This window comes from Amblyomma mixtum, chromosome 3 (genome assembly GCF_055824585.1).
Source record: "Amblyomma mixtum isolate Tamu chromosome 3, ASM5582458v1, whole genome shotgun sequence".
Taxonomy (NCBI): Eukaryota; Metazoa; Arthropoda; class Arachnida; order Ixodida; family Ixodidae; genus Amblyomma; species Amblyomma mixtum.
Window position 1 is genome coordinate 429,153,431 of NC_143014.1, and position 26,664 is coordinate 429,180,094.

At 44.5% G+C, this 26,664-nt stretch overlaps 2 protein-coding genes across 11 annotated transcripts in view; one reads left to right on the forward strand and one right to left on the reverse strand.

Moving 5' to 3' along the window:
• Positions 1-9,408, forward strand: part of LOC149358053 (uncharacterized) — a 284,686-nt gene extending 275,278 nt beyond the window's left edge. For 9 of the 10 annotated variants that reach the window (XM_089585028.1, XM_089585029.1, XM_089585031.1 and 6 more), the window contains 2 exons: positions 2,107-2,276; positions 2,378-9,408. In XM_089585028.1, the coding sequence (XP_089441154.1) occupies positions 2,107-2,275 (169 nt within the window). In that variant the 3' untranslated portion in view covers position 2,276; positions 2,378-9,408. The remainder of the gene's footprint in view (positions 1-2,106; positions 2,277-2,377) is intronic. The other variant, XM_089585025.1, reaches the window with a different exon arrangement.
• Positions 9,409-20,448: 11,040 nt separating this feature from the next.
• On the reverse strand, positions 20,449-22,270 carry LOC149358054 (uncharacterized). Its single transcript, XM_089585023.1, has one exon. The coding sequence runs from the start codon at positions 22,004-22,006 to the stop codon at positions 20,663-20,665; it is 1,344 nt and encodes a 447-aa protein (XP_089441149.1). The 5' UTR covers positions 22,007-22,270; the 3' UTR covers positions 20,449-20,662.
• Positions 22,271-26,664: the final 4,394 nt, after the last annotated feature.

Sequence of the window (26,664 nt, forward strand, 5' to 3'; positions counted from 1 at the left end):
TCCCGTTCTCGAAGTCGTCAACGAAGTTCTCGCAAATAGACGCCTTTAGCATACCGTGTACCTTGTTACCGTTAGCGGAATACCGGGAGCCCCCATACCGCTGAGAGCAAGCGCTGATTGGTCCCGGCGCTGCAGGAGCGCGCGTAGCTATCAGGTACGTGGCACCATCTGGCGACGTCAAGGAGATTTGCGCATGCATTTGCTGCGCCTCAGTGATTCGTAGCTTCTCGTGTCCTAGTGTTGCTAGAACTATTGGTTCTAGCAACACTGTTTTGTCCTATGACGACATGAAGCTTGTACTTGCGAGTTTGGCCTGTGGCGGCGATACCTGTATTTTGGTTCTTGCTCTTTTCTATGTTACAGGAGCTTTGTTGTCAGTATGAATGGCGTTTTTGTAATCAGGAGCTGGTATTCTGTCGATGCAAGTCAACTTCAATTTCTCCTCAGTGTCCCTTTTACAAAACTTGCTTGGTACAGGAGTGTATGGTATCGAATTGTAGAGGAGGAAATTCTCTTCACATTGTTATTAGTCACAGCCAACATGTTTATTGAGTAAGAGATGAAAAAAAAAATTATCAGAAAGAAAATTGTAGTTACGAAGAAAAAACACACAAAAACATCAAAGTTTCGTCACAAAAATAAAACATAAAAAAATTTCAAAATTACATTTTTTACAACAGGGATCGATGCAACATTGCAGCAAATTTTAGTTTGCTGCGAACAGTATTAGCTGGGCTAGGAAAGGAAACAGTAGTCCTAGTGACTATTGTGTCACCTCGCGAAACAGTTCCTTGTTGCCGTGAAGCAGAGGTTGGCCGCACATGTCTCACAGAAAACATTTGTTTTTTGTTCTACCTTTTTTTCTTCGTAGCACAATTTGCAGTTCCGGTACTTTGCATTTTCTGCGGCTTGTGCTGCAGCCCCTGAGGTGAATCACGAGGCGGAAACAGAGGGCGAACATTGGGGTCCTCAGGATGTGGCTCATCAAATCCGAGGAGTTGCTCGATCAATTCAAGTCTGAACGCGAACTGATCAAATCTTGATGTCCTCGACAATTCTGGTGCTTCGGGATGCTCCTGGCGATGCGCGTCAAAAAGTATGAAGCTGCTGACGATCGCGCCGCCGAGCGCCGTGCGACACTCCGGCGCGCAACGCCGAGGTCGACCCCTGGCTGTCTTCGAGCCGAAAACACGACTCTCTGCGCTGCCGGCGGCAAGTAATCCCGCCCGAAAGACGTTGACACCCTGCAGATAAGAGTTATGACCTTCAGAACACTCTGATCTTTTCCGATAAGCGCGCACCAAAAGCGGAACATTTAGGGGGAGAAAGCGAAACTTACCGAGGCATGGCTGTTGACGTTCCGGGTCGGTCTGACGCAGTTTCGATGTCGGTGCTGAAGTCTGAAGAGCCAAAGTCGTCTTCTGAATCCTCACTGCTGCTGTTCTCGTCCAAAAACGAACTCTCAGGAGCATCAATTTCTGTGGAAACGCGCGGTTTCGGTGCAGCAGCAGCGCGCGACGTCGACGCCATGGTGGAAACAAGGAGCGCCGGTCAGCTGACTCCGGAGGGGCTTCAAAAATCACCACTTGGCGGAAAAAGTCAAACCAAAAGCGAAACTGAAAGAAGAGTTCCTTTATTTCACACTGGCAGGCGCTAGTTGTCCAGGAACGCTTCAAAAAGCGGAAAAATACGAACTTGAAACCATCGATAGCGGGCTATCGATGGGAATAGGCGCGGACAGGAAAGAGTTAAGTTCGATGTTTGTTTAAAGGACCCTCTCCTGGTAGCCTTTTTTTGCTTTCGTAACTCTTCAGGTGCTTGCAGTGGCTGTCATGTAGCTGTTTTGGCGTACCAAAAGCTTGGCAAGTCGGGAGGGGAGCACACCACAAAACTTTTGGATCGTGAGGAGCGCAGCAAAAGTGTCATGACATGCCCCAGACTCTGGTCACTTGCAAAGTGCCTTGCATACTTTCAATGGCGTGTGCTTCAGTTTTGCAGCTAACTGCCACCTTTGCCACACGTCCGCATTCTTTGGTGCTGCATGTCGCAGACTGTGTGCTTGTCAGCCGCCTTGCAATATAGCACCGTCCACCTCTGCGTGTGCAGATACCGTGTGCTGTACAGCTACCGGCCTCAGCACGAGGACGAACTGGAGTTGAGGGAGGGCGACACAGTGCTGGTGATGGAGAAGTGCGACGACGGCTGGTACCTTGGCAGCTCTCTGCGCACAGGCCTCTTCGGCACCTTTCCGGGCAACTACGTCGAGCGGATATGAGGTGCTGCCTGGGCTCAGTCACCAGACTTTCGTTCTAAGCTAGCTCGTGATTGCACCACGGATGGCATTGTATGTTCACCTGCCTTTAATGTTTCTCCTCAGCAGTGAATGGACTGCAGAATGGAGAGGCCAAGCACAAGGTCACCAGCCGTGGCACCTCTCGAGCACCGCACTGTGCCGTGGCGGTGGAGGGCAGCTGGTGGTTGCCGTCTTCTCCCTGTCTGCCTGCCTGGAAGAGGCGCCCTGGCCTGCAAGGGAAGGGCTTTGCCACGGGTGCCAGACGTCTCCGAGACGCTGTCTTTATGTCCCCACAATGGGTGCCCGGTGTAACTAATTTTTGAGCTGACTGTGGCCACTTAGTGGGAAGGAGAGTAATCATGAGTGAAGTGTAGATTAGATGAGGGAAACTGTAGGGTTATAGAGTCACTGCAAAAGAAGTTGATACACTCAAGTTGAATAAATAGCTTAGGTATGATTTCATTTCGTTTATTTTATGTTTTTTTTTTTTGTACAATTATCGAAAATACTTTGTGTATTTTAGAGCATTTATGTCTTGTTGATTCTGAAGTTTTGTTTAAATTGTTGCGTTTGAACTTTAAGCAGCTTCAAAAGATGGGGCAGCACACGGCTGCTACTACTGAAATTTCTTCCGTGCTGGCAGCCACTCATTTTTAATTCACCGTCATGAATGTACGGGTTTCATTTCATCCTGACAGACCATAGACCGACCCCATGTCAGCCCAGGGGCAGTATTTCGCTCCACGTTATCCATGAATGAGCGATCCCAGGCCATGCTGCACACATGGATGCATGTCTGTGACATTCTTCCATGCTTCCCAGCTCTTGCTTTTGCCTTGTTGGAAAAGCTGCAAGGCCTTTTGTTCTTCGTGTCTGTGCCTGTTTTGTGTGATTCAGCTTTTCTTGTTTTTCCTTCATGTGTGCCAGTTGCATGTGAAGAGCAGCATTGTGAAGTTGAATCATTGTTGCTTGACTATTTGCAAGCTTTGCAAGTTAAGCAGCCATTTAACAGTCCGTTCAGAACTGCTATTTCACAGTCTAGTGCCACTGTAAACTCCACTTAAGTATAGGTTGCCTGGTTTTTCTGTTGTTTTAGCCTTGGGTACCAGCAATGTGGATGCTTGTCAGGAATAACAAGTGAGAATTGAATCTTTTAATTCCCAGGTCACAAGCGAAATTTTCTACATAATAAATATTAGGCATTGTTTCTTTTTTTTTTTTCCTATTTTAGCATTTAGGTTCAGACAGGAATTCCTCCAGGTTGACATTTGTGCTGTATAACCGGCTGCAATGGAACTTGGTTGTATTATTGTTGAAGTAGAAAGCACTTCCATTAAGCCTGTCTGAAATTGACATTGGTTATTTCATGATTTCAATGAGGGAAGAAAAAAGTATGTCTTCATTTTTTTCATTTATTATAACTTTTTTTTTTGCTGTGCAAAAAATTTTGTAAAGCATGCATATTACACTCCTTAGAAATATTGTGAAGTTATGACTAAACTTACTAATGGCATAAGTTGGTAACAAGTAAAACAATGCAGGTAAATAGCAGACTGTTAAATTCCCTGGAGAGGTTGCTCCTTTTCAGACTGCAAAAATTGAAAAAAAAAATTCTAACGAAAGCTCTCTGCTACACATTGTCTACACATTGCCACTTTGTGGTTTTACGTTCAGTCAGTTTACTAAAGTGCTGCAGTGTGCGGATTCACCATGTCTTTCATGGCAAGCACACATCACTTCCGTTAAACTTAATTTTCTGTGTCAGTTTACAAATGTAGCATTTTTCATATCATACATACACCTTCATCAGGAGTTACTGCAAATATATTATGTACTGATCCTTTTTTCTTTCTGAAAAAAAAAAAAAAGTGTAATTTCAGTTTTGTGGCTGTTGGACAGTTGTTTCAAAGAATTCAATCCTCAGGCACTTTTTCTTATCCGAGGCGCTGTGGAGTTAATTTTGACAGCGCTATATATGGTGAATCAGTTTTCTATATATATAGTGACCATTTTATTGCATGCAGTATAATGATATGTTCTTTTTAAACCTCAAAATTAAAAATGTGGAACAGGCGGCAAGATAATGAGGCAGCTCCTTTGGTGCCAAGCTTTTTGACTAATAGGCTGCTGCGAAGTGTCTTCTTATTTGGGTTTACTATTTCAAGTTGAATATATCAAGGAGAGGCACTTCTTGTCTGTTCAGTCATTATCAATATTTCCCGGTGTTAATGGGCACCTCCTGTTTCCAAACAACGCTTCATTATACCTATTAGCTGACAGATCTCTTACTAGCACCATGAAGATTACTACAGCAGTATTTTTGGAAACCAAAGACCCTGTTTCAACATGGCATCAGCTGATTCGCATCTTTTGCGAGAAGTTCTTGTTGTCAGTTGATGCAGAAGGTTGTGTTCTTGTATGCCTTCCTGAATGTATGTGTGAGCAAATTTTGTGCTGCCCTGTATGGTGGGAGGTTCTCATCATTTAACAAGAATTGCATTAATGTACTAAAATTGAGGCACATGTGCGTAGTGTGACACCTTTTACTCACTAATGCACCTTGAAAGGCGTGTCTTTGTTTTGTTGCTGTTCTCATGATCAGCTGCAGAATATTACGCCATGTAAGCGGCAAATGCACAGACAAGCTCAGAGCAGCCTTGTAGAGCGCCTTTCTTTCTTTTCTGGTTGTGCAAAGAAAGATTCAGATTGAAAAGTCTGTAATAACAGAAGTGCCTTTCATTTTTTTGCTAAAAAGTGGGTTTGGTGTGCCTTTTGTTGGTAGACCAACTCTTTCTCTGGAAGATGCCTTTTCTTTAGTGATTTGCACTCTGGCCACAGTTGTGAACAGATTCTTGGTCACTGACTCGGCGAATTCAGGTCCATGGGCAGGGTCATAGTCAGCTTCTGGTACAGAACACATGCTTTTAACAAACCTTGTTTATTAAGCTAGTCATTGAGCAGTTGATGTTGCTAGAAAGGCACTGCTATCTTTTCGTGGTGAAGGTTTCTAGGCAGAAGCGGTCGTGAAAAGTCTACGGGTTAGGGATGGGCTAGAGTTCTTGGCCAGAATCATTGACACATAATTGAAAGTCAATGCCGACTGCCTCTTAGCTTGAAACCATGAGGAGCCCACAAGACTGCTTGCCTTGGTAGTTCCTTCAGAAGTGCACAAATAGATAAAATAAGGTATTTATGCATATTCACGCTGTCACAAGTATTATTTTGCACATTTTATTGTCAGCCATTGATGACAGTTAACAGTACAAACTATATTGTAAGGCTTCACAACATAACACAAATGCTGTTTGGCTCCTCTTACAGCTGTATCTGTGCATGACAGAAACATGGATATTGAGTGCACCAGTGCAAAGGTTTCATGTTGGTTTTCTGTGGAAGCGAGCATTCTTCATATCTGAGCCAATAGATACATGTGGGCACGCATGTTATTATATGTATATGTAATGTAATGCCATCAGGCCAACTGCTGCTACTGTGCTAGTAATCGTTTCATGCACTGTATCTGCAGTGAAGCTCAAGTGGTGAATTGCAGAGGGTGTTTATTGAGGAACTGCTCCCCCACACGTCATTTCTGGCCACTCTGAGCACACTAGCTTGTGTTCATCCGTGATGAATCACTCCTGCTTCTTATACATGCCTAGCATGCTGCACTGTTTATATGTCAAACCTACCATCACGGCACAGTGTCTGATGTGTGTTTCTTGTGTTATGCACTGAACTTGTGGCAAGCATCTTTGGGGACTAGCCTTTTTTGTGTGCGAGAAAAATAAGGAATCCACAGTTGAAGGCCAAGTGTAATTATGTTACAACAGTGCCTGTTAGCATTTATGAAAACACTATCTGTGAACTTTGTAATATTTCTAAAGTACCTCTGTTTAGAAGCTAGGAAAAAAAAAAGTAACTTCCAAGAATAGCGTCTGGAGTGGCATGATAAACATGTGGTCTGTGGTAGTGCAGTGCACAGAAGAGCACATGTAATTTTTGCTTGAGCTGTTCAAAGACCCACCGCACGGGATTGGTGATGCTGCATGGCGCATGCTTTTACTGTAGCATTCATCACTTTCAAGTTCATGCGAAGTGGTTTGCAATACACTGTGACAACCTGAAGTCCTGTTATGCTTTAAGCATAACTTGTTTTGTTGATTTTCTTTGTTTCCCCATTGTTATTTTGCTTGGCTGAGTACAGTGAACCCATGTTCTGTAATGGAAACTACCAGCACATTTTGGTGAAACTACTTGTGCTTTTGTAATCTTCAGTGCAATCCGTCCTGTCAAGGTAGCTTTGCTGCACCCTTGTCCCTAGCCACTTTACAATGATAGAATCATTGTGTAGTGCACGTTTGCAAGGCGTGCTTGCCTGCCTTAATGTCCTCCCTTTGTTGTGCACAGAAAGTGTGGGATTGGGTCCTCCGTCTCTGTCTGGCACTTGTCCTGAAATGTGGGTGCTTCTTTCGCGAGCAGAAAGCTGGCCAGTAGTCTCCAAGAATGAGTTCCAGAAATCTTTGTGATCTGTATACCTTTTTAAAGCACGGGTGTAAAATAACCGTGTTCAAACTGGCATCACTGCGTCTGTGTCACCTGTTGAGCAGCAATAGGCCGTAGGCACCTGTGGGCTTATAGATTGCTTTGCTCAACAAGACTGCGAAAAAAATAAGCTACAAGTGCCATTCCAATGGCTGCCATTTTCGGAAACACAAGCATGCTGAAAAACTGTGCTGGCGTTATTTATTTATTTGCAAGAGCAGAATATAAGTTCTCAGTGGTATCCATGGCATTCGTGGTGCAATGTGCAAACCATAAGGGCCCCACACGCTGTACTGGCTTGCGTCGCCAAAAGTAACATTGTGCATCCAAAGCGGTGATACAGTATGCGGCCTTAAAAGGACCAAAACTGAAGGCAGCCATTGTTTTCATATGACTGTCAAATTTAGGCGGGAATATTTGGAAGTCACAGTTCTGTGCCGGACCATCCATGACTGGTGGCTGTACAGTCTGTGTCACCCTTGTGTAGAACGCTCAAGCAGTACACACCAGAATGGAAAAATTACGAGGAACTTTAGCGGCTAAAGTGGTGAGAGGCTAAAGCCTGAGTGCTGCATTCTGCTACGCGATTTTTCACTTCACATTCTGTTGGTGCATTGATTAACTGCCAATTAATGACGCTTAATCTTCGCCTTCAGGAGTGAAATGCGACAGCGTGTTGTAGTGCTGCCAGGGCGTCCACGGAATGCCACCACCCGTTCGGCACGATGCGTTGTCCAAGCTTTTTGAGAAAAGGAAATGGCGCTGTAATTCTCTGTCATCTAGGTGGACACCTGAACCGCACTGTACAGGAAGGGAAGAAGTGGGACTGAAAGAAAAAGAGGGGCCGTAATGAAGAAACTGAAAACTGTGTTTGAGGAAAAGAAATTACGCCGTACCTGCCTCACATATCTCGGTGGACACCCGTCAAAATTCGTGCGCAGTGACGTCACAACCATTTTGACCAATCTGAAACGAGGACAACATTGCTAACATGTCTATGTCACGACAGTATGAGCCATTAAAGGCTTTCTCCTTAAAAACTGAAATCAGCCTGCAACTCATTGTTTTCGATGAAGTGCCCATGCCCACCTGGTTTGTTGGTACTATATGTAGTTCTGCTTCCCTGCAAGTACGGCCTGTAGAACCTAGCATCTCCGGCGAGGTGCTGCTGTGTTGCAGGGTAGTGCGCTGTCCGAGCACTCTGCGCAAGCGTGACTGAGACCACACATGTATGTACACATTGCTATGCAAAACAAAATCAGGAGTCTCATTTACATGACCGCGCAAGGCTGTGCTATAATTTGTAGCTGCGCAAATTAAGTTGGTCCGAAATTTGTAAACAAGCATGAAGTTTCAGTTGTTTCCCGAGGTTTTATCTTTTCTACTAGCTGGCCTGCAATTGAAGTAATGCATGTCTGTGTAAGAAAATCCATGCCAAGAACATCTTAGGTTTGAAGAAGCAAACTTCTTGATTTGTTTGTTGCGTGGATAAGTGAGTGACTCAGAAAGTGGCATTCATTGGTACCTGATCTGGCTTTGGTGCTTCAAATTCAAACTTATTCCTTGGAAACTGTTTGCTGGTGTTGGGTCCTGTCTCGCTGTGCCTTTGTAAAACTTGGTACTGTGAGGATATGCCTCTAGATCCTGAATGCTGTCTGACAGGCAGTCGCATTGTACTACTTGCTTTTGTTACCTTTAATGGAGTGAAAGTTGTTCTGTCATATTTAGAGTGTCTGTGAATCGATTTGATGAAATTGTAGCAGAATGAAATTGGTGAAGCCATGAATGGACTGCTTGCTGTTGGTAGAGGAGAGCTTCAAATAAGGTGGGGTGTTAAAGTTTGTGCACCGCACATGCGCACATTTCATTCATGTGTGTAGCTCCATCTACAGCTAGTGTTGCAGCTTTTGGCCTGTCAATTAAAACTGGTGCTTGTGCCACACCGTTATGATTATGAAGTAAAAAATGCGATAAAATGTAATGGCTGCAGTGTATGCCCAGGCTCAAGCTGCAGCTTTTTGACCTTTTCTTTCAATGATTTTTGCTTCTTTTACATGTTCAGAGCAGCCTGGAAAATAGTGTCTTGCAAACTTCATGCAAATCCATTTGAATGCCTGGTTGTTTTTACAGGGGTAATCAGAGGAGGAAGGAGAGTTTTTGGATGTGGCTGCGACAACCTTATTTGAAGCCTTGACGAATATGTGACCGCTGATGCCTTCGTGTCATTGTTCATTGTCTTCTGTGGCGTCCAAGTACTGTGGCCACATCAGAAAATAAGCATAAAAATGCGAAAGTAATATGGCATGGCGCTGCTTCTGTCAAGTCAAGCGTCGAGTGCCCCGCTGATCTGTGAGCTGCAATCTATCCGACATTATCTAGTCACGGAGTTACCACGACCCTTTCTTAATCATTGTTGAGGAAACAAGGGTGCGTGCTATGTGGTTAATATCTGCGAGATTGTTTATCTACTCTGTTAGTTGTGTGCAGCCATGACTGGTACAATGCACCCTTTCTGTGGCTCTGTAGCTTTTTTTTTTCTGACACAAATAAAATCATTTTCGTCTGTGTTTAAACATATCTTTTGATTTTGGCCAGCAGGGGAGGCTCGCGACCAGTGCGGCACAAGGTGTGTGGGTCTATCGCCTGCATTCCCAGATCTCCTGGGAGACTGTTTTGCATGTTGCAGCTCTCTCATCCTCCCAGAGGTGGGCGAATATGGAAGTTTCGCGTAGTTCGCATTTGATTCGTATCGCACCTTTATTCTTCAACGTATTTGACCCCTATGCTTTAAAAAAGCTATTAATAGCCAGGTAACTGTGTGAACACCTATGATATAACATGCACATCCACTGAGAAGGAGAAGAAGTTGGTAACCTTACCCTGTTGTGAATCTTAGTATGCCTTAGATGTAGCCTTTTTTACTATATACTCATTGCATCCATCCAAAAATGTGGAAAATGTTTTCTGCCTTCGATACTATTGAACAGCAAACAAGTCGCAAAGATGTGCTAGAAGATGGCAGTGGGTCCATTTTAATGTTCCGAACTGCCACCATCAACTTTCTGACCAGGATGATTGGGAAGCCTTCACATGCTGTGACACATGGTACTGCAGGACGCCTGAATAGAGCAATAACACTTTCTATTGTAACGCTGTACTGGAAACTACATACATTACCAGTGAGTTCATACGAAATGGTGGATAATGACATGGTGTGTGTTCAACATACGTTGAAAAAGAGTGCATACACCTATATACGTGGCAAATTTGATGGAAGACCAGTCACTGATATCTACCCAATGACAAATCACAACAACTTACAATAATTAAAAGGTAGTGCTGAGTGCTGCGCTCCGTAAAGTTGTACGAGGCTATGTGCCCAGTGAGCTGACTCGAGCACGCAGTGCGAAAATGCTGAGCAAAACAACATACCATAGTTTTAGAATGTCACAGTATAAGTTAAACAGATATACATACAGGATCACTTTCATGGAGGACTTGGGCTTTAGGAATAGCAGCCAATCTATTGTGAGCACTGCTACAAAAAATATATAGCAGACTAACTATCGCAGCACAGAAAGTGGAACAGTCAGCAGTGAGCAAAAAACACCACTGTAGTTAAATGGCATCGAAACTAATTGTGCAGCCATGGGGAATAATCTGACAAATATAGCTGCAAGCAAGGCTCAGCTATTTATGTCAAGGTGTAGCAGCAATGGAGAGCTCTCCTGCAAACCAAGTTCTGGCAAGATATGCTACAAAGAAACAGTGCCATAATCTACTGTCCACAGGTTTTCTACACTGCTCAAGCAAATGCACTCCAGTGCAAATTCTTCCCCTCTGCAGCTCCAAGGTCTAGTGAGCTGTTTTTGAAGCGGTAGCTCTACTGAACACAACGTCGCTCACCATTCCGTGCCTAATTTGACCTTGAGAAGCACAGCATAGCTACAGATTGACTTTGAGAGATTGACCTTGGCCGATTTGGACGAAAATTAATGTCCAATAATAACTCAGCATGCCTGACACGATGGCGACCTCCAATATTTGGCCCGGGCCATCCCCCAAATTTGACCTTGGCCAATTTGGACCTTGCAGCTCAGGTGCTTCAGGTTTTGATGGCAGATGCCACGGCTAGCAACATCTGTTCCTTCCATTTTTATTTTTTATTACCAATAAGTAGCCACTAACAACATTTGGACCAAAATCGATGTCCCACCATAACTGAGCATGCCCAACATGATGGTGACCTTCCAAATTTGGCCTGGACCATTGCCAAAATTCTCTCGCTCTACTTTCGGGTATAACCATGGTTAAACCCTGCCTAACTTTTTTGAGTTGTTCAAAGAATGTTAGATGTTTCTGCAAGTGTCTCTGCATGTCGACAGATGCAGACATGAATATAGTGCAGAGATGCAGACATGAATGTCGACAGAGATGCAGGCATGAATATAATTCTGCAAATTGCATCAGATTTCAGCTCTTCAGCTTAATAAAAGTGCTCCTAAATTCTGTCTAATCACGTATAAATGAAACCCATTTAGACTTGGGAGATAACTGTCGGTGAAGGTAACTGATATTCCATTCAACCATGCACTGCTGCTGGATGTGCACAGTATCGCCTTAGGGGCACTCCAGATATCCATGGGAAATCCTAAAGCTCCTGCAAGATGTACGATGTGCGTTCATCAGATTACAGGAAGTAATTCTCATGAATGTCTGTGCTGTTGGTTTGGTTTTATGGGGTTTAACGTCCCAAAGCGACTTGGGCTATGAGGGATGCGTGAGTGGAGGGTCCGGATAATTTTGACCACCTGGGGTTCTTTAGCATGCAATGACATCAAACAGTATGCACGCCTCAATCATTTTGACTCCATTGAAATTCGACTGCCAATGCACGTTTGTAACCATTGAGCCACCACGGCAGCTGATGTCTTTGTTGTGTGCAGGTGGTGCCTCCAAGTGACTTTTCAAGTGGGAGAAAATAAATCCTTTAGGGTTATTTGTTTCTTTAAAGAACACCCTACAGCACCAGAGCATTACAACAGGGGAGGGGGCGCGACACAGTAAAAGGCAAAAAGGATGGTGCAAAGCTACAAACAAAGAGTGAAGGACTACGAGCAATGCAGCAAGACAGGTGAAATGAGCAAGTAATTCAAAAACAAGAACAAACATACTTTCACATTACTATGAACGAACGCTATGCTCACAGTTAAATGATTAGCCTAATAAAAGAGTCTCGATCTACAGACCCAGCTTCAACCTGCAACTTATTTCTACCATAGGTACCATATGGAAAAATTGAGTACTTCACATAGTTAGTTCAGCAGTTAATTTTGCATAGTTTGAAACTGGTCTCTTTTGTTTGAAATACAGTGGAGTGCTGTGAGGTATTTTTGTGTGTCAATGCCTGTTGAATCATTTTATATTGAGTGCAGAAATTTGAACCCTTGCTTCTGACACCTTATCTGTGGCAGCCCCAGTCTGATGCATTCTTTTAGTTTCATTTATGCTGACCTGTCTTGATATCGTAGCAATCTGGCTGCAGGGTTTTGTATTTCCTCGAACTTATCCATCAGATATTGCTCCTGTGGATAACCCACTAAGGTTGCATATTCTAAGTGCAGCCTTTCCAGTGACCTGTATGCCACATCTTCAAGGATATAGGGGCAGCACCAAGGGTCCGAATAACTACGCTCAGCATTTTGACAGCTCTCTTGACAGCCATATCGATGTAGCTTGAAAATGGCGAGCGGAAAGTAGAAAGCCTAAGTGTTTAATTTCATTTGCCTTTCTGAGAATGGTTTTCCCAAGTTTATAACTACAACCATTAGTGTTCTTATATCACCTGGTAACATTTCTTAGTATTCAGGCCAAGTTCTTAGGTTTGGCACCACGAGACTACGCTGTTCAGGTCCTGCTGTACTAGAGAGCATTTGCATGATGCTGGCTACAAACTAGTCTGATAATCTGATTTGTGAGGAAATGTTTGAAGCAATCTTATTTATATGAATTAAAAGGAGCAATGGCCCTGGAAGTGAGCCTAGCTGCACACCCTAAAGTGACTTCAACGAAACGAACTTTTACCTCCAATCACCATACATACATTGCAACCTGCCACTGAGGTAGTCCTCAGTTACTTTTATGGCTTTGTTATTAAAGTTGTAGCCCTCATTTTATAGTGTAATAGTTCATGTGAGACAGAATCAAACACTTTGTTAGAGTCTGTAAACTTTGAATCTGTACACAACCCTTTTTCAGCAGCGTCCACAAGCTGACGAGAATTTACCAGATGAGTGGCCAATGACAGGCCTCTGTGGAAACCATGCTGGTTTGAAAAGAAAGCACTGTTTTATTTTAAGTGCTTAATTATGCTGCTATAAACTATGCTCAAATATTTTACAGCGTACAGAACACAGCGAGACTGGGCTATCATTAGCTGGAGGATTTGGGATCGCTCAAAGAGTGGCACCATAGCCTTTTTTTCCAATCGTTAAGAAATGGCTACTTTCCAGTGCTTTGAAAAATATTACACAAGTGATAGCAGCCCACCTTAAAACAAAGGTATTCCTTATAAAGTCTGTGCTCCGAGATGAATTCGAAACGTATCGCAGATGTCCCTGAATGAGCAACTGAATGACAATTATTTGAAAACTTCTATTTTATGCCACTGTTTTTATCAGTTCTTTTGTTACTCCAAAGCACAAGGTGTCTTCTGTAACCTCCATTGCCAAAGCTTGCAAGACTCCCAATATGGCTTCCCAAGTGAAGTGTGGAGATGCTTTTGCATTTTACCATCATATTGTTGTCTAAAAGCAATGCACATCATAGAACTAGTATTTAAATTGTCTGAGCTTTCTGCATATAGTGTTTTTTTTTTTGCAACTTTCATCTTTATCATCAGCCTGACTACACCGACTCCAGGGCAAATGCCTCTCCCATGTCTCTCCAATTAACCCTGTCCTTTGCCAGTTGCGGCCTCAGTATCCCTGCAAACTTCTTAATCTCATCTGCCCACCTAACTTTCTGCCGCCCCCTACTACTCTGCCTTCTCTTGGAATTCACTCTGTTACTCGTAAGGACCAGTGCTTATCTTTCCTTCGCATTACATGCCCTGCCCAAGCCCATTTCTTCCACTTGATTTTGACAACGAGGTCATTAACACACGTTTGTTCCCCCACCCACTCTGCCCTCTTCCGGTCTCTCAATGCTACAGCTATAACTTTTCTTTCCATAGCTCGTTGCGTAGTCCCTAACTTAAGCCAAATAGTTTTCCTTAACCTCTGCTTTTCTGCCCCATAGGTGCAAACCAGTAAGATGCCGCTGTTGTATACCTTTTCTTGAGGGATATTGGTAAATTGCTATACATGATCTGAGAGAGCCTGCCATATGCACTCCACCCCATCCTTATTCTAGTTATTTTGCTCTCATGATCCAGATCAGAATCACAAACTGCCCCAAGTAGATGTATTCCCTTACCACTTCCAGCACCTTGCTACTAATGTGAACTGCTGTTCCCTTGCTAGACTGTTATACATTACTTTGGTTTTCTGAATGTTAATTTTTAGACCCACCACTCTTCTGTGGCTGTCTAACTCCTTTATCATGCTTTGCAGTTCATCTCCTGAGTGACTTCGCAAGGTAATGTCATCAGCGAATCACAGATTACTTTGAAATTCTCCATTAACTTTTATACCCCTCCATTTGGTCCCAATCCAGGCCTTTGAAAAATATTACACAAGTGATAGCAGCCCACTTTTAAGCAAAAAGCAAACAGGAAGTGGATGTGGAAGAGCCCCAATGGTGAGAATAAAAATGAAATAGACTTCATATCGTGTGCTCACCCTGGCATCGTAGAAGACGTGGAGGTCATCGGAAAGCTCCGTTGTAGCGACCACAGAATGGTAAGGTCTCGTATTAGCTTAGATTTGAAAAGGGAACGGAGGAAACTAGTGAAACGGAAGGCTTTTAACGAATTAGTGATAAGAGGGAAGGTAGAGAAATTCAGGATTTCACTGCAGAACAGATTTTCTGCCTTAACTGAAGAAGACGACTGTAATGTTGAAACAATGAACGATAATCTCACAGCTATCGTTACGGAGTGTGCCGCAAAAGTAGGTGGTAGGATGGTTCGACAGGATACTGGCAAGCTATCTCAGGAGACTAAAGATCTGATTAAGAAACGCCAAAGCATGAGGATGTCCTAACTCCACAGACTGAATAGAACTAGCAGAGCTATCGAAGTTAATAAATAAGTGCAAGGTAGCCAACATATGGAAGCTTAACATGGAGAAAATCGAGCGTGCGCTAAAGAACAGAGGTAGCCTAAAAGCTGTGAAGAGAAAACTAGGTATAGGTAAAAGCCAGATGTGTGTGCTAAGAGACAAATAGGCCAATGTCATTAGCATTATGGATAAGATAGTTAAAGTAGCCGAAGAGTTTTACACAAATTTATACAATAGCGAATGTAATCTGAATGTTACTGAGAGCAGCAGTCGAGCACAGCAATGAGACATCCCGCCAGTAACGAAGGAGAAAGTAAAGAAAGCCTTAGGAGCAATGCAAAGGGGGAAAGCAGCTGGTCAGGATCAGATAACAGCAGATTTGTTGAAGGATGCAGGAGAGATTGTGCTAGGAAAACTAGCCACCCTTTATACGCAATGCCTTGTGACCGAGCGTACCAGGAGCTTGCAAGAACACTAACATTATCTTAATTCATAAGAAAGGAGACGTGAATGACTTGAAGAATTACAGACCGATTAGCTTACTGTCACTTGCCTACAAGATATATACTAAGGTAATCGCTAACAGAGTCCAGACAACCCTAGACTTCAATCAGCCAAATGATCAGACAGGCTTTCGTAAAGGATACTCGACCATATTCACGCTATCTATCAGGTTGATAGAGAAATGCACAGAATATAACCAACCCCTATATATAGCCTTCACTGATTACGAGAAAGCATTTGACTAAGTGGAAACCTCAGCTGTCATGCAGGCGTTGCGGAATCAGGGTGTAGAAGAGTGTTATGTTAAAATATTAGAAGATATAATGATTGCACAACTACCATAGTCCTCCATAAAGTCAGCAATAAAATTCCAATAAGGAAAGGCATCAGGCAGGGAGACACGATCTCGCCAATGCTATTCACCGCCTGTTTACAGGAGGAATTCCGAGACCTGAAATAATTTGCGATTCGCTGATGATATTGCCTTGCTAAGAAAACTCAGGACACGAACTGCAAAGCCTGATCAATGAGTTAGACAGGCAAAGCAGAACGGTGGGCTGAAAAATTAACATGCAGAAAACCAAAGTAATGTTCAACAGTCCAGCAAGGGAACAACAGTTCGCAATTGGTAGCGAGGTGCTGGAAGTAGTAAGAAAATACGTCTACTTAGGGCAGGTAGTCACCGCTGACCCGGATCATGATAGGGAAATAACTGTAAGAATGGGGTGGAGCGAATATGGCAGGTTCTCTCAGATCATGAATGGCAATTTACTGATATCCCTCAAGAGAAAAGTATACAACACCTGTATTTAAGCGGTGCTCATCTATGAGGCAGAAAGGTGAAGGCTTACGACGAGGGTTGAGCTTAAGTTGAGGATAATGCAACGAGCTATGGAAAGAAAAATGATAGGTGTAAAGTTAAGTGTAACATTAAAAGACCTGAAGTGGGCGGAGTGGGTGAGAGAACAAACGCAGGTTAATGGCATCCTCGTCAAAATCGCGAGGAAGAAATGGGCTTGGGCAGGGCATGTATGCAAAGGCATGATAACCGCTAGTCCTTAAAGGTAACTGAGAGGATTCCAAGAGAAGGCAAGTGTAGCAGGGGGTGGGCAGTAAGTTAGGTGGGCGGTCGAGATTAAGAAGTTTGTGGAGATACGGTGGCCGCAACTGGCAAAAGACAGGGTTAAATGGAGAGACATGGGAGAGGCCTTTGCCCTGCAGTGGGAGTAGTCAGGCTGATGATGATGATTCCTTGTAAAGTCTGTGCCCCAAGATGAATTCTGAATGTATCACAGATGTCACTGAATGAGTAACTCAATGACAATTGGTGAGATCATGGCTCCCTGCCTGACACTCTTCCTTATTGGAATTATATTTCTGGCTTATTGGAGGCCTGTGGTAGCTATGCTGTCGTTATTGATATCTTCCAGTATTTTCACATAAGACACTTCTACTACACCCTGATTCCACAATGCCTGCATGACTGCTGAGGTTTCCAGTGAGTCAAATGCTATCACATAATGAATGACGGCTATATATAAGGGTTGGTTACATTCTGCATATTTGTCTACCACCTGATTGATAGTGTGAATATGGTCTTTTGTTGAGTATCCTTTACGAAAGCCTGCCTGATCATTTAGTTGATTGAAGTCTAAGGTTGTCCTGATTCTATTAGCGATTACCATAGCAAATACCTTGTTGGCAAAGGACAGTAAGCTAATCAGTTTGTCATCTTCCAAGTCCTTAATGTCTCCTTTATTATGAATTCAGATAATGTGAGCATTGTTCCAAGCTTCTGGTATGCTTGAGGTCATAAGGCATTGCGGACAAAGGGTGGCTACTTTTTCTAGCACAATCTCCCCTCCGTCCTTCAACAGATCTGCTGTTACCTGATCCTCACCAGCTGCTTTCCTCCTTTGCATTGCTCTTAAGGCTTTCTTTACTTCCTGTTTCATTGCTGGTGGGATGGCCCATTGCTGTGCACTATTACCTCTCTGTATATACTTATGCTAAACACATATGCTGTGTACATGTGTCACATCATGCAAAAATCTGTTCTGCATAAGCTCAGAAATTCAAACAGTCTGGCAAGAAATCTGCCAGATTACTGCCAAATTGTTAGAACCACCAAGATTACTCATCTGCCAGATTACTGCCAGATTGCTAGAATCTCCCAGATTACTTGAAGAGCCATTTAAGATGTCTCATATTTTCATCATAAGTGCAGGGTAAGGCCTCATTAATGGACATTCCTTACGCACACAAAGGGAACCCTGTCTTGCTATGAGATGCTTGAGACTAAACTGTACAGCCTTTCGATATTTATATTTGATTGAGAAAAATGCACACACATTTCTGTTTGACATGACACATTAAAGACTTCTCGCATTAAAGCAGCCTCCTTACCTTGTGCACCTTCTCATTACAGAGATGTCTTTCAAAGCCAAAGCCCCAGTAAACACTTCCCTGGACAAGGTTTAGTCAAGCTCAAGATTTTTTCTATGTGAGGTAATTTTTTTTTTTTCATATTACAGTCTCTTCCATGTGCAACGCTTTTGAAAGAACCTGCACCAATGCTGATTACTGTTTTACACTCCAGTTCAATGGAAAAAATGCTCCAGTTGCTGATGCTGGCATGTTGAGAAAATTCAGATTGGTCAAGAGGTTCTGGCTTCACAATTTAACCCCTTAACCGTTTTGGACGAGCTGGGCTCGTCCCTGCCAAGCTGTCCCCAAACTGTTTTGGACGACTGTAGCTCGTCCTCGCTGAATAGGTTCTTCCCTTCAGCGTTTCGGACGATCAGCGCTCGTGCGTGGCTTAGATGGCATTTTGGTGGACAGATGGCAGCACTGACCTGTTTATTTCGTTTTCTTCTACCGCATAAACGTTTTTTTCGTATGGAAACCTGGGTTTTAAAAATGGCACCCGGCGGAGGCGACGCGTGTATTCCTGGCCCGTCTTCGCGGAAAAGACGCTTTTCTTCGTCATCTTCTTCAGACGATGGTGACTTAGACACCGAAGTGTACATTGTTTCAGGGAGCGAGGACGACAGTGATGACGTTATGCTGAGCAGTTTTTCAGATGAAGAAGAGGAGAGCTCAGAAGCGAACTTTGAGGGCGCGCGTCAGTAGATGAAGATCAACGCCAGTAGCATTCCAACACAACCCCCTCAGTTTCCTTTTCTGGCAGTTCCTGGTAAGACGTTCACTTTAAGCTAGCCTGATGATGGTCATTCTTTAATTTTTATCACTCATTACCAACCACAAGTTGGTTTTCTGTATTGTGAGGAGTAATAAACTTCAATATGCTAATTTGACTTTGTGTTTGCTCAAAACATTTTTCAAAGATCGAATGCATGCTTTTTATTGCAATAGTAATCGAAATCAGGAATAAAAAAAATAAGCAGTTTTGTTATGAAATTCGTTGATATAAAAAAACGCTGAAGGGGTTAAGCTGGGGAATGAGAATTATTAAGACTTGAGTTAATTTGTGAATCTGAGGTCATAGCATGACTGTAATATCCTTATGATAGGTAAGGATGCAATGTAAATTAATTATGCTGAAAAGACAATTTTGATAATTCATCGGGAATTGAACCCATCATCCTTCGGCTACAATTTAGACACACCACCGTTAGACCATTGAGGCACTTTTTCAAGCGAAAGCTTCACTATGGGAACTCCTGCTTCAATCGCGGACCGTGTAATTTTGACCTTCACCTGAGTTAGGGGCCAAACCATGAAAAAGAGAAAAAGAAAATGAATCAGCACGCATGACTGGGAGTCAAACCCATGGCTGCTCGATCAGTACTTCGTTAAGGGCCGCTCAGCGAGACCACTAGGCTATCGCCGCAGCCAACACACCACGTGTTAAACTGCACCACACTCTCGCGCTGTGCATTGCCTGTGTTGTCCTCATCATCTTCAATCTGCTCTGTCCCGCGGCAATGCCTGCTCAAGGAAGTCTTCTACGAAGCACAACTACATGCTTTTGCTCAGATTCGAAGGTAGTAAACATTCTAGTTTTTTCTTTATTGAATGGAAATCAAACCTGCTGAGCGACCAAATGCTTTACGTACCCACATACTATTCCACAATGAGGATACACTCATGCGATCGTACACTGCACTCCACCAGTACATCAAAACTGCGGAACAAGTACACATGCGTCAAGAATTGGAAACCGTTCAGTTGGCCGATGCTGCGCAACGTAAACCCCCGCACCAAGGCGAACGTTCATTTTACTCGGTTAAAGGGAGACCTTGTACAACTTGTGGTGTATCACATGGTCTGATATGGTTACTGATGTATCCTAATGAGTTTGTGTAATTAGAAAGAGGTACTAGTTAAGAAGGTAGCAAATAACCATTAACACTGTCGCATCATATCCTAAGCTGTAACTTAAGTGTCCCCCAAATTATGTCTGGTTTCTTATATATGCTGATTATATATGCATTGGTAAGGCAAAGTAAAATAATCATATGTTAACTATATTCAGATACGCACTGAAGATAGGCACCTGTTCACAAATTTGCTAGTGAGCAAAAAATATTTAAACTAAGAAACAATGCAACTAGTATACAGTGCGGAAGAAACGGAACACAAGTGAGAGACCATGTCTCTCACTTGTGTTCCATTTCTTTCATGCTGTGTAGTCACCGCTATGTCACATCACCATGGCCTGAGCTGATACCTTATTCTAGTGAGAAACGATACGGCAAACTAAGCATAACAGGGCCAAGACACACGGCAAAATTTACCTCATAACAATCTGCATTTCAGTGTGCTTGGTGAAGCACTTAACAAACAGCACATCCAACAACCACACTGATGCCCTGGCCTTCGTGATGCCTTGTGCATGTATTTCAACATCCTGGTTGACTTAGGTCAGGCTTGCGCTGTGTTTTGCTCTGAGGCAGGGCATGACTTTAGCACATTTATTATGGCTACTGTTTACAGAAAAAAGCTGTGCACAAAGCTGAAAACAAAAAAAAAGATTGATGGAAGCTTTGAGCATGAACGCAAGCAAAGCCTAGCCAGTTGTAAAAAATGTTTCTTTTGTCAGTTGCTCCATGGTGTTGTTCACATAGCATGTCTTCAGCTACTGATCTTCTTTGCCTTGCCGCTCACCGGAAGTGCCTCTCATCATCACACTGTGCATGCGCTTTTCAAACCGAGTGGGGTTAGTGTGGAACTCCTTGAACAACTCGCACAGTATCTTTGCCTTTTTTTCGCAGTGGGTAGCAGCCCTCACCTTCTCGCACCAAGTTTCCGGGCTACCCTGGCATTTTTCGGCGATTCGAGCGGCGAGGCTTTCGGCGCGCGAGTGCATGGCCGCGTGTTTGTCTTCCATCCTTTCCATCGCGACGACACTGTCACTGGCAGCAATAAGCTGCATTACGCAGCGTTCTTGCAGTGCGGCACCGCAGTCTATTGGTAGGTCACTTTCTGCTTTTTCCGGTTGCGCTGCTGCAGCTGCGGCGGCTCCATCGCACGGTCCAGCGTCGGCAGCAATTTTGGCTTTAAGCGACCTGCACTTTTCGTGTTGCGATACGAGGATGTTGCGCAGACGGTGAGCGCTGTTCTGGATATCATCGAGGCGCAACTCGCGCGTTTCTTCGGAAGCCATGATGCCACGCAGCCGGTGATTTTGGTCCAGCAGTTGGCGCACAATGGCCACTCGCTTGTCGAATCTTTCCGACAGCTTGAGTATATCCGAACAGTAGGAGGCGTCCATCGTATCAAGCCGTGCCGACAGGAGCACACGCTCGGCCAACTCTTTGGGAAGTTGTTGCTCCGTTGGTGATGCACCCGACTTTTCGCCGTTGTCTAGAAACGCGCGAACACGTTCCTCAACAAGGCGCGGAAGAGCAGCATATACCGCGCTGAGCTTGATCAGGTCGAGTCGCGTGTGTCCCAGTTGAGATCTTGAACGCGCTACGTCTTGTGCACTGGACGTAGTGGCGGTCCACACCTTCAGACCGTCAGCGGCTGAGTTGTCGCCGAGTAAAGTGCAAACTAGCTCGGCGCAGGGCTCTCCTTGCCCCTGTGCGACGAACTGATTTTCCCCGTTCTCCAGGACGGCTGCGGCAATGCGGTCACTCATACAGCTGTCAACGTCCGACGTCGAGGGCACGCCAGCGCTTTCCGCGGGGCGCGTTCGGAGCAGTGAAATTGGTGGAGTGATTTTAGCCGTTTTGCGCAGCTTGTTGCAGAGACTTCTTTCAGCCCCTAGGCAGCGCAGCTCACCTTCGTTGAAAAACTCGGTGGTTCCATCGGCGGTTCTACGAGGAAGCAGTCCATCAAGCTTCTGTGTCACCTCAGTGATGACGGCATCAGTCTTTTCGCGCACTTGCTTCAGGCTGTCATCGCAAAGTGCCAGTCGGGACAACTCTGCTTCCGCCCTTTTTAGCGCAGAATCTAGATCGAAACTACCCTCTGCCATACCCGCTCTGTGACAGCGCACACAACGCACACTCGTTCGAAGTTCGAATGGTTCGGACGCGCTACAGTGTTCTGGAGGGCTTTGCTCTTCCCGTGAGGCTTAGGAAACCGTTGCCGCAGCGTGGCGCGGCGCTGGCGTAGGCTCCTGGGGCAGAAACAGCGCGCCGTCGGCGCGTGGCGCGCGGCTACGAGGGCCACAATGGCGCTGTTTCTTGTGGCGTTATCAAATAAATATCCGATTTTTTTATTGCATCACCGCTTGACTGCCAGTAAAGATGCACACACCGAATGGATAATTATTTCGAACCTTTCAAAGGCAAATCCGGACTTTCCGTTTCAGCAACGGCGCCAACGCGAGGCGGGAGACAGCAGCCGCGGTCACTCATGCAATGCGGTCACTCATACAGCTGTCATACGCGTTTAGTTCCATTAACGTTGGCCGCGGTAGCCGGTGGTCACGGGCCGAGCGGGAGAGGCCGAATAGCACTATGCCTGAGGACATGATCATCGTCATTATGATCGCTAGGGAACATTCAAAAAGGCGCGCCAGTACCATTCCCATACCCGCCGCAGTGGCCCAGTGGTTAAGGCGCTCGTCTACCGATCGAGCCGGAGTACCCGGGTTCGAATTCGACTGCGGCGGCCGCGTTTCGATGCAGGCGGAACGCGAAAGGCGTCCATGTGCTGTGCGATGTCACCGCACGTTAAAGATCCCCAGGTGGTCGAAATTATTCCGGAGACCTCCACTACACGGCACCTCTTTCTCTACTTTCTCTCCCACCTTCCTCCCTTCCCTTACGGTGCGGTTCAGGTGTCCACCAAAATATCTGACACAGATGCCATTTCGTTTCCTCAAAAACCAATTTTACCATTTCCAGTGATTTCAAAACGGCCTTCCACAACTTCGACACGAGGGGATGTATCTCCGTCACTACATTCAAAATCCTTAGTGCGGTGCCAAAATATAGGAAGGCATTGGTTCTGCAGGGTATGCATGGGTCCTGGCCTACAAGGACATCCCGGGGAACAAGGCCACTCACCAATATGCTATTTTGTCAGCCGAGCCGGTGATGGGATCCCGGAAGCAGAGTCCTCACGCAGTGAGACGCTGGATACTTATCAGTCCATAACAAACTATTACAGGGAGCTTAGAGCGTGCCTGCCTCCTCCACATGCTTCGCTCAGCCGAGAAGAGGCTACCACATGGCGGCAGTTGCAGACGCGGCCACACCCAAACCCGTGGAAGCAATATCTATCCCGATGTAGTAAATCCGTGCTCTCAACTGCACATCGAGACAGCCACATTAAAGGGCCACTGACCAGGGTCCGGACATTTTTGAAAAACAAGCCCACTGCATAGATGAGGCATCGAAGATAACCTCTGCAAAATATTAGAGCCACGCGCGCCCCGAAAAGCTGCGAAAATTCAAATCAAAGCCCGCTGGTTCTTTCCTTCAACAAAAATGTCCCCGCGCCACTACTCTGAACCCCGTTGACTTCATGGGAGTTACTTTCGCTAAAGGCATTCCATTGGTGCATCGTTCTGACTGACGGGAGAAGGTTGGGCGTAGCCTTGGCGTCGTGTCGTCTGCACAACGCTTTCCACAACGCCTTCTGTCTTGGCACAAGCTACAAACCCGCATGAAGGAACAGCAGGCGGCAAGATAATGAGGCAGCTCCTTTGGTGCCAAGCTTTTTGACTAATAGGCTGCTGCGAAGTGTCTTCTTATTTGGGTTTACTATTTCAAGTTGAATATATCAAGGAGAGGCACTTCTTGTCTGTTCAGTCATTATCAATATTTCCCGGTGTTAATGGGCACCTCCTGTTTCCAAACAACGCTTCATTATACCTATTAGCTGACAGATCTCTTACTAGCACCATGAAGATTACTACAGCAGTATTTTCGGAAACCAAAGACCCTGTTTCAACATGGCATCAGCTGATTCGCATCTTTTGCGAGAAGTTCTTGTTGTCAGTTGATGCAGAAGGTTGTGTTCTTGTATGCCTTCCTGAATGTATGTGTGAGCAAATTTTGTGCTGCCCTGTATGGTGGGAGGTTCTCATCATTTAACAAGAATTGCATTAATGTACTAAAATTGAGGCACATGTGCGCAGTGTGACACCTTTTGCTCACTAATGCACCTTGAAAGGCGTGTCTTTGTTTTGTTGCTGTTCTCATGATCAGCTGCAGAATATTGCGCCATGTAAGCGGCAAATGCTTGAGTGCACAGACAAGCTCAGAGCAGCCTTGTAGAGCACCTTTCTTTCTTTTCTGGTTGTGCAAAGAAAGATGCAGACTGAAAAGTCTGTAATAAGCGAAGTGCCTTTTATTTTTTTGCTAAAAAGTGGGTTTGGTGTGCCTTTTGTTGGTAGACCAACTCTTTCTCTGGAAGATGCCTTTTCTTTAGTGATTTGCACTCTGGCCACAGTTGTGAACAGATTCTTGGTCACTGACTCGGCGAATTCAGGTCCATGGGCAGGGTCATAGTCAGCTTCTGGTACAGAACACATGCTTTTAACAAAACAAACCTTGTTTATTAAGCTAGTCATTGAGCAGTTGATGTTGCTAGAAAGGCACTGCTATCTTTTCGTGGTGAAGGTTTCTAGGCAGAAGCGGTCGTGAAAAGTCTACGGGTTAGGGATGGGCTAGAGTTCTTGGCCAGAATCATTGACACATAATTGAAAGTCAATGCCGACTGCCTCTTAGCTTGAAACCATGAGGAGCCCACAAGACTGCTTGCCTTGGTAGTTCCTTCAGAAGTGCACAAATAGATAAAATAAGGTATTTATGCATATTCACGCTGTCACAAGTATTATTTTGCACATTTTATTGTCAGCCATTGATGACAGTTAACAGTACAAACTATATTGTAAGGCTTCACAACATAACACAAATGCTGTTTGGCTCCTCTTACAGCTGTATCTGTGCATAACAGAAACATGGATATTGAGTGCACCAGTGCAAAGGTTTCAGGTTGGTTTTCTGTGGAAGCGAGCATTCTTCATATCTGAGCCAATAGATACATGTGGGCACGCATGTTATTATATGTATATGTAATGTAATGCCATCAGGCCAACTGCTGCTACTGTGCTAGTAATCGTTTCATGCACTGTACCTGCAGTGAAGCTCAAGTGGTGAATTGCAGAGGGTGTTTATTGAGGAACTGCTCCCCCACACGTCATTTCTGGCCACTCTGAGCACACTAGCTTGTGTTCATCCGTGATGAATCACTCCTGCTTTTTATACATGCCTAGCATGCTGCACTGCTTATATGTCAAACCTACCATCATGGCACAATGTCTGATGTGTGTTTCTTATGTTATGCACTGAACTTGTGGCAAGCATCTTTGGGGACTAGCCTTTTTTGTGTGCGAGAAAAATAAGGAATCCACAGTTGAAGGCCAAGTGTAATTATGTTACAACAGTGCCTGTTAGCATTTATGAAAACACTATCTGTGAACTTTGTAATATTTCTAAAGTACCTCTGTTTAGAATCTAGGAAAAAAGAAAGTAATTTCCAAGAATAGCGTCTGGAGTGGCATGATAAACAAGTGGTCTGTGGTAGTGCAGTGCACAGAAGAGCGCATGTAATTTTTGCTTGAGCTGTTCAAAGACCCACCGCACGGGATTGGTGATGCTGCATGGCGCATGCTTTTACTGTAGCATTCATCACTTTCAAGTTCATGCGAAGTGGTTTGCAATACACTGTGACAACCTGAAGTCCTGTTATGCTTTAAGCATAACTTCTTTTGTTGATTTTCTTTGTTTCCCCATTGTTATTTTGCTTGGCTGAGTACAGTGAACCCATGTTCTGTAATGGAAACTACCAGCACATTTTGGTGAAACTACTTGTGCTTTTGTAATCTTCAGTGCAATCCGTCCTGTCAAGGTAGCTTTGCTGCACCCTTGTCCCTAGCCACTTTACAATGATAGAATCATTGTGTAGTTAACGTTTGCAAGGCGTGCTTGCCTGCCTTAATGTCCTCCCTTTGTTGTGCACAGAAAGTGTGGGATTGGGTCCTCCGTCTCTGTCTGGCACTTGTCCTGAAATGTGGGTGCTTCTTTCGCGAGCAGAAAGCTGGCCAGTAGTCTCCAAGAATAAGTTCCAGAAATCTTTGTGATCTGTATACCTTTTTAAAGCGCGGGTGTAAAATAACCGTGTTCAAACTGGCATCATTGCGTCTGTGTCACCTGTTGAGCAGCAATAGGCCATAGGCACCTGTAGGCTTATAGGCTGCTTTACTCAACAAGACTGCGAAAAAAAATAAGCTACAAGTGCCATTCCAATGGCTGCCATTTTCGGAAACACAAGCATGCTGAAAAACTGTGCTGGCGTTATTTATTTATTTGCAAGAGCAGAATATAAGTTCTCAGTGGTATCCATGGCATTCATGGTGCAATGTGCAAACCATAAGGGCCCCACACGCTGTACTGGCTTGCGTTGCCAAAAGTAACATTGTGCATCCAAAGCGGTGATACAGTATGCGGCCTTAAAAGGACCAAAACTGAAGGCAGCCATTGTTTTCATATGACTGTCAAATTTAGGCGGGAATATTTGGAAGTCACAGTTCTGTGCCAGACCATCCATGACTGGTGGCTGTACAGTCTGTGTCACCCTTGTGTAGAACGCTCAAGCAGTACACACCAGAATAGAAAA

What these genes read in the sequence shown, in the direction of transcription:
- LOC149358054 (XM_089585023.1), bottom strand. Translation starts at nt 22,006, where the DNA reads ATGGCAGAGGGTAGTTTCGATCTAGATTCTGCGCTAAAAAGGGCGGAA.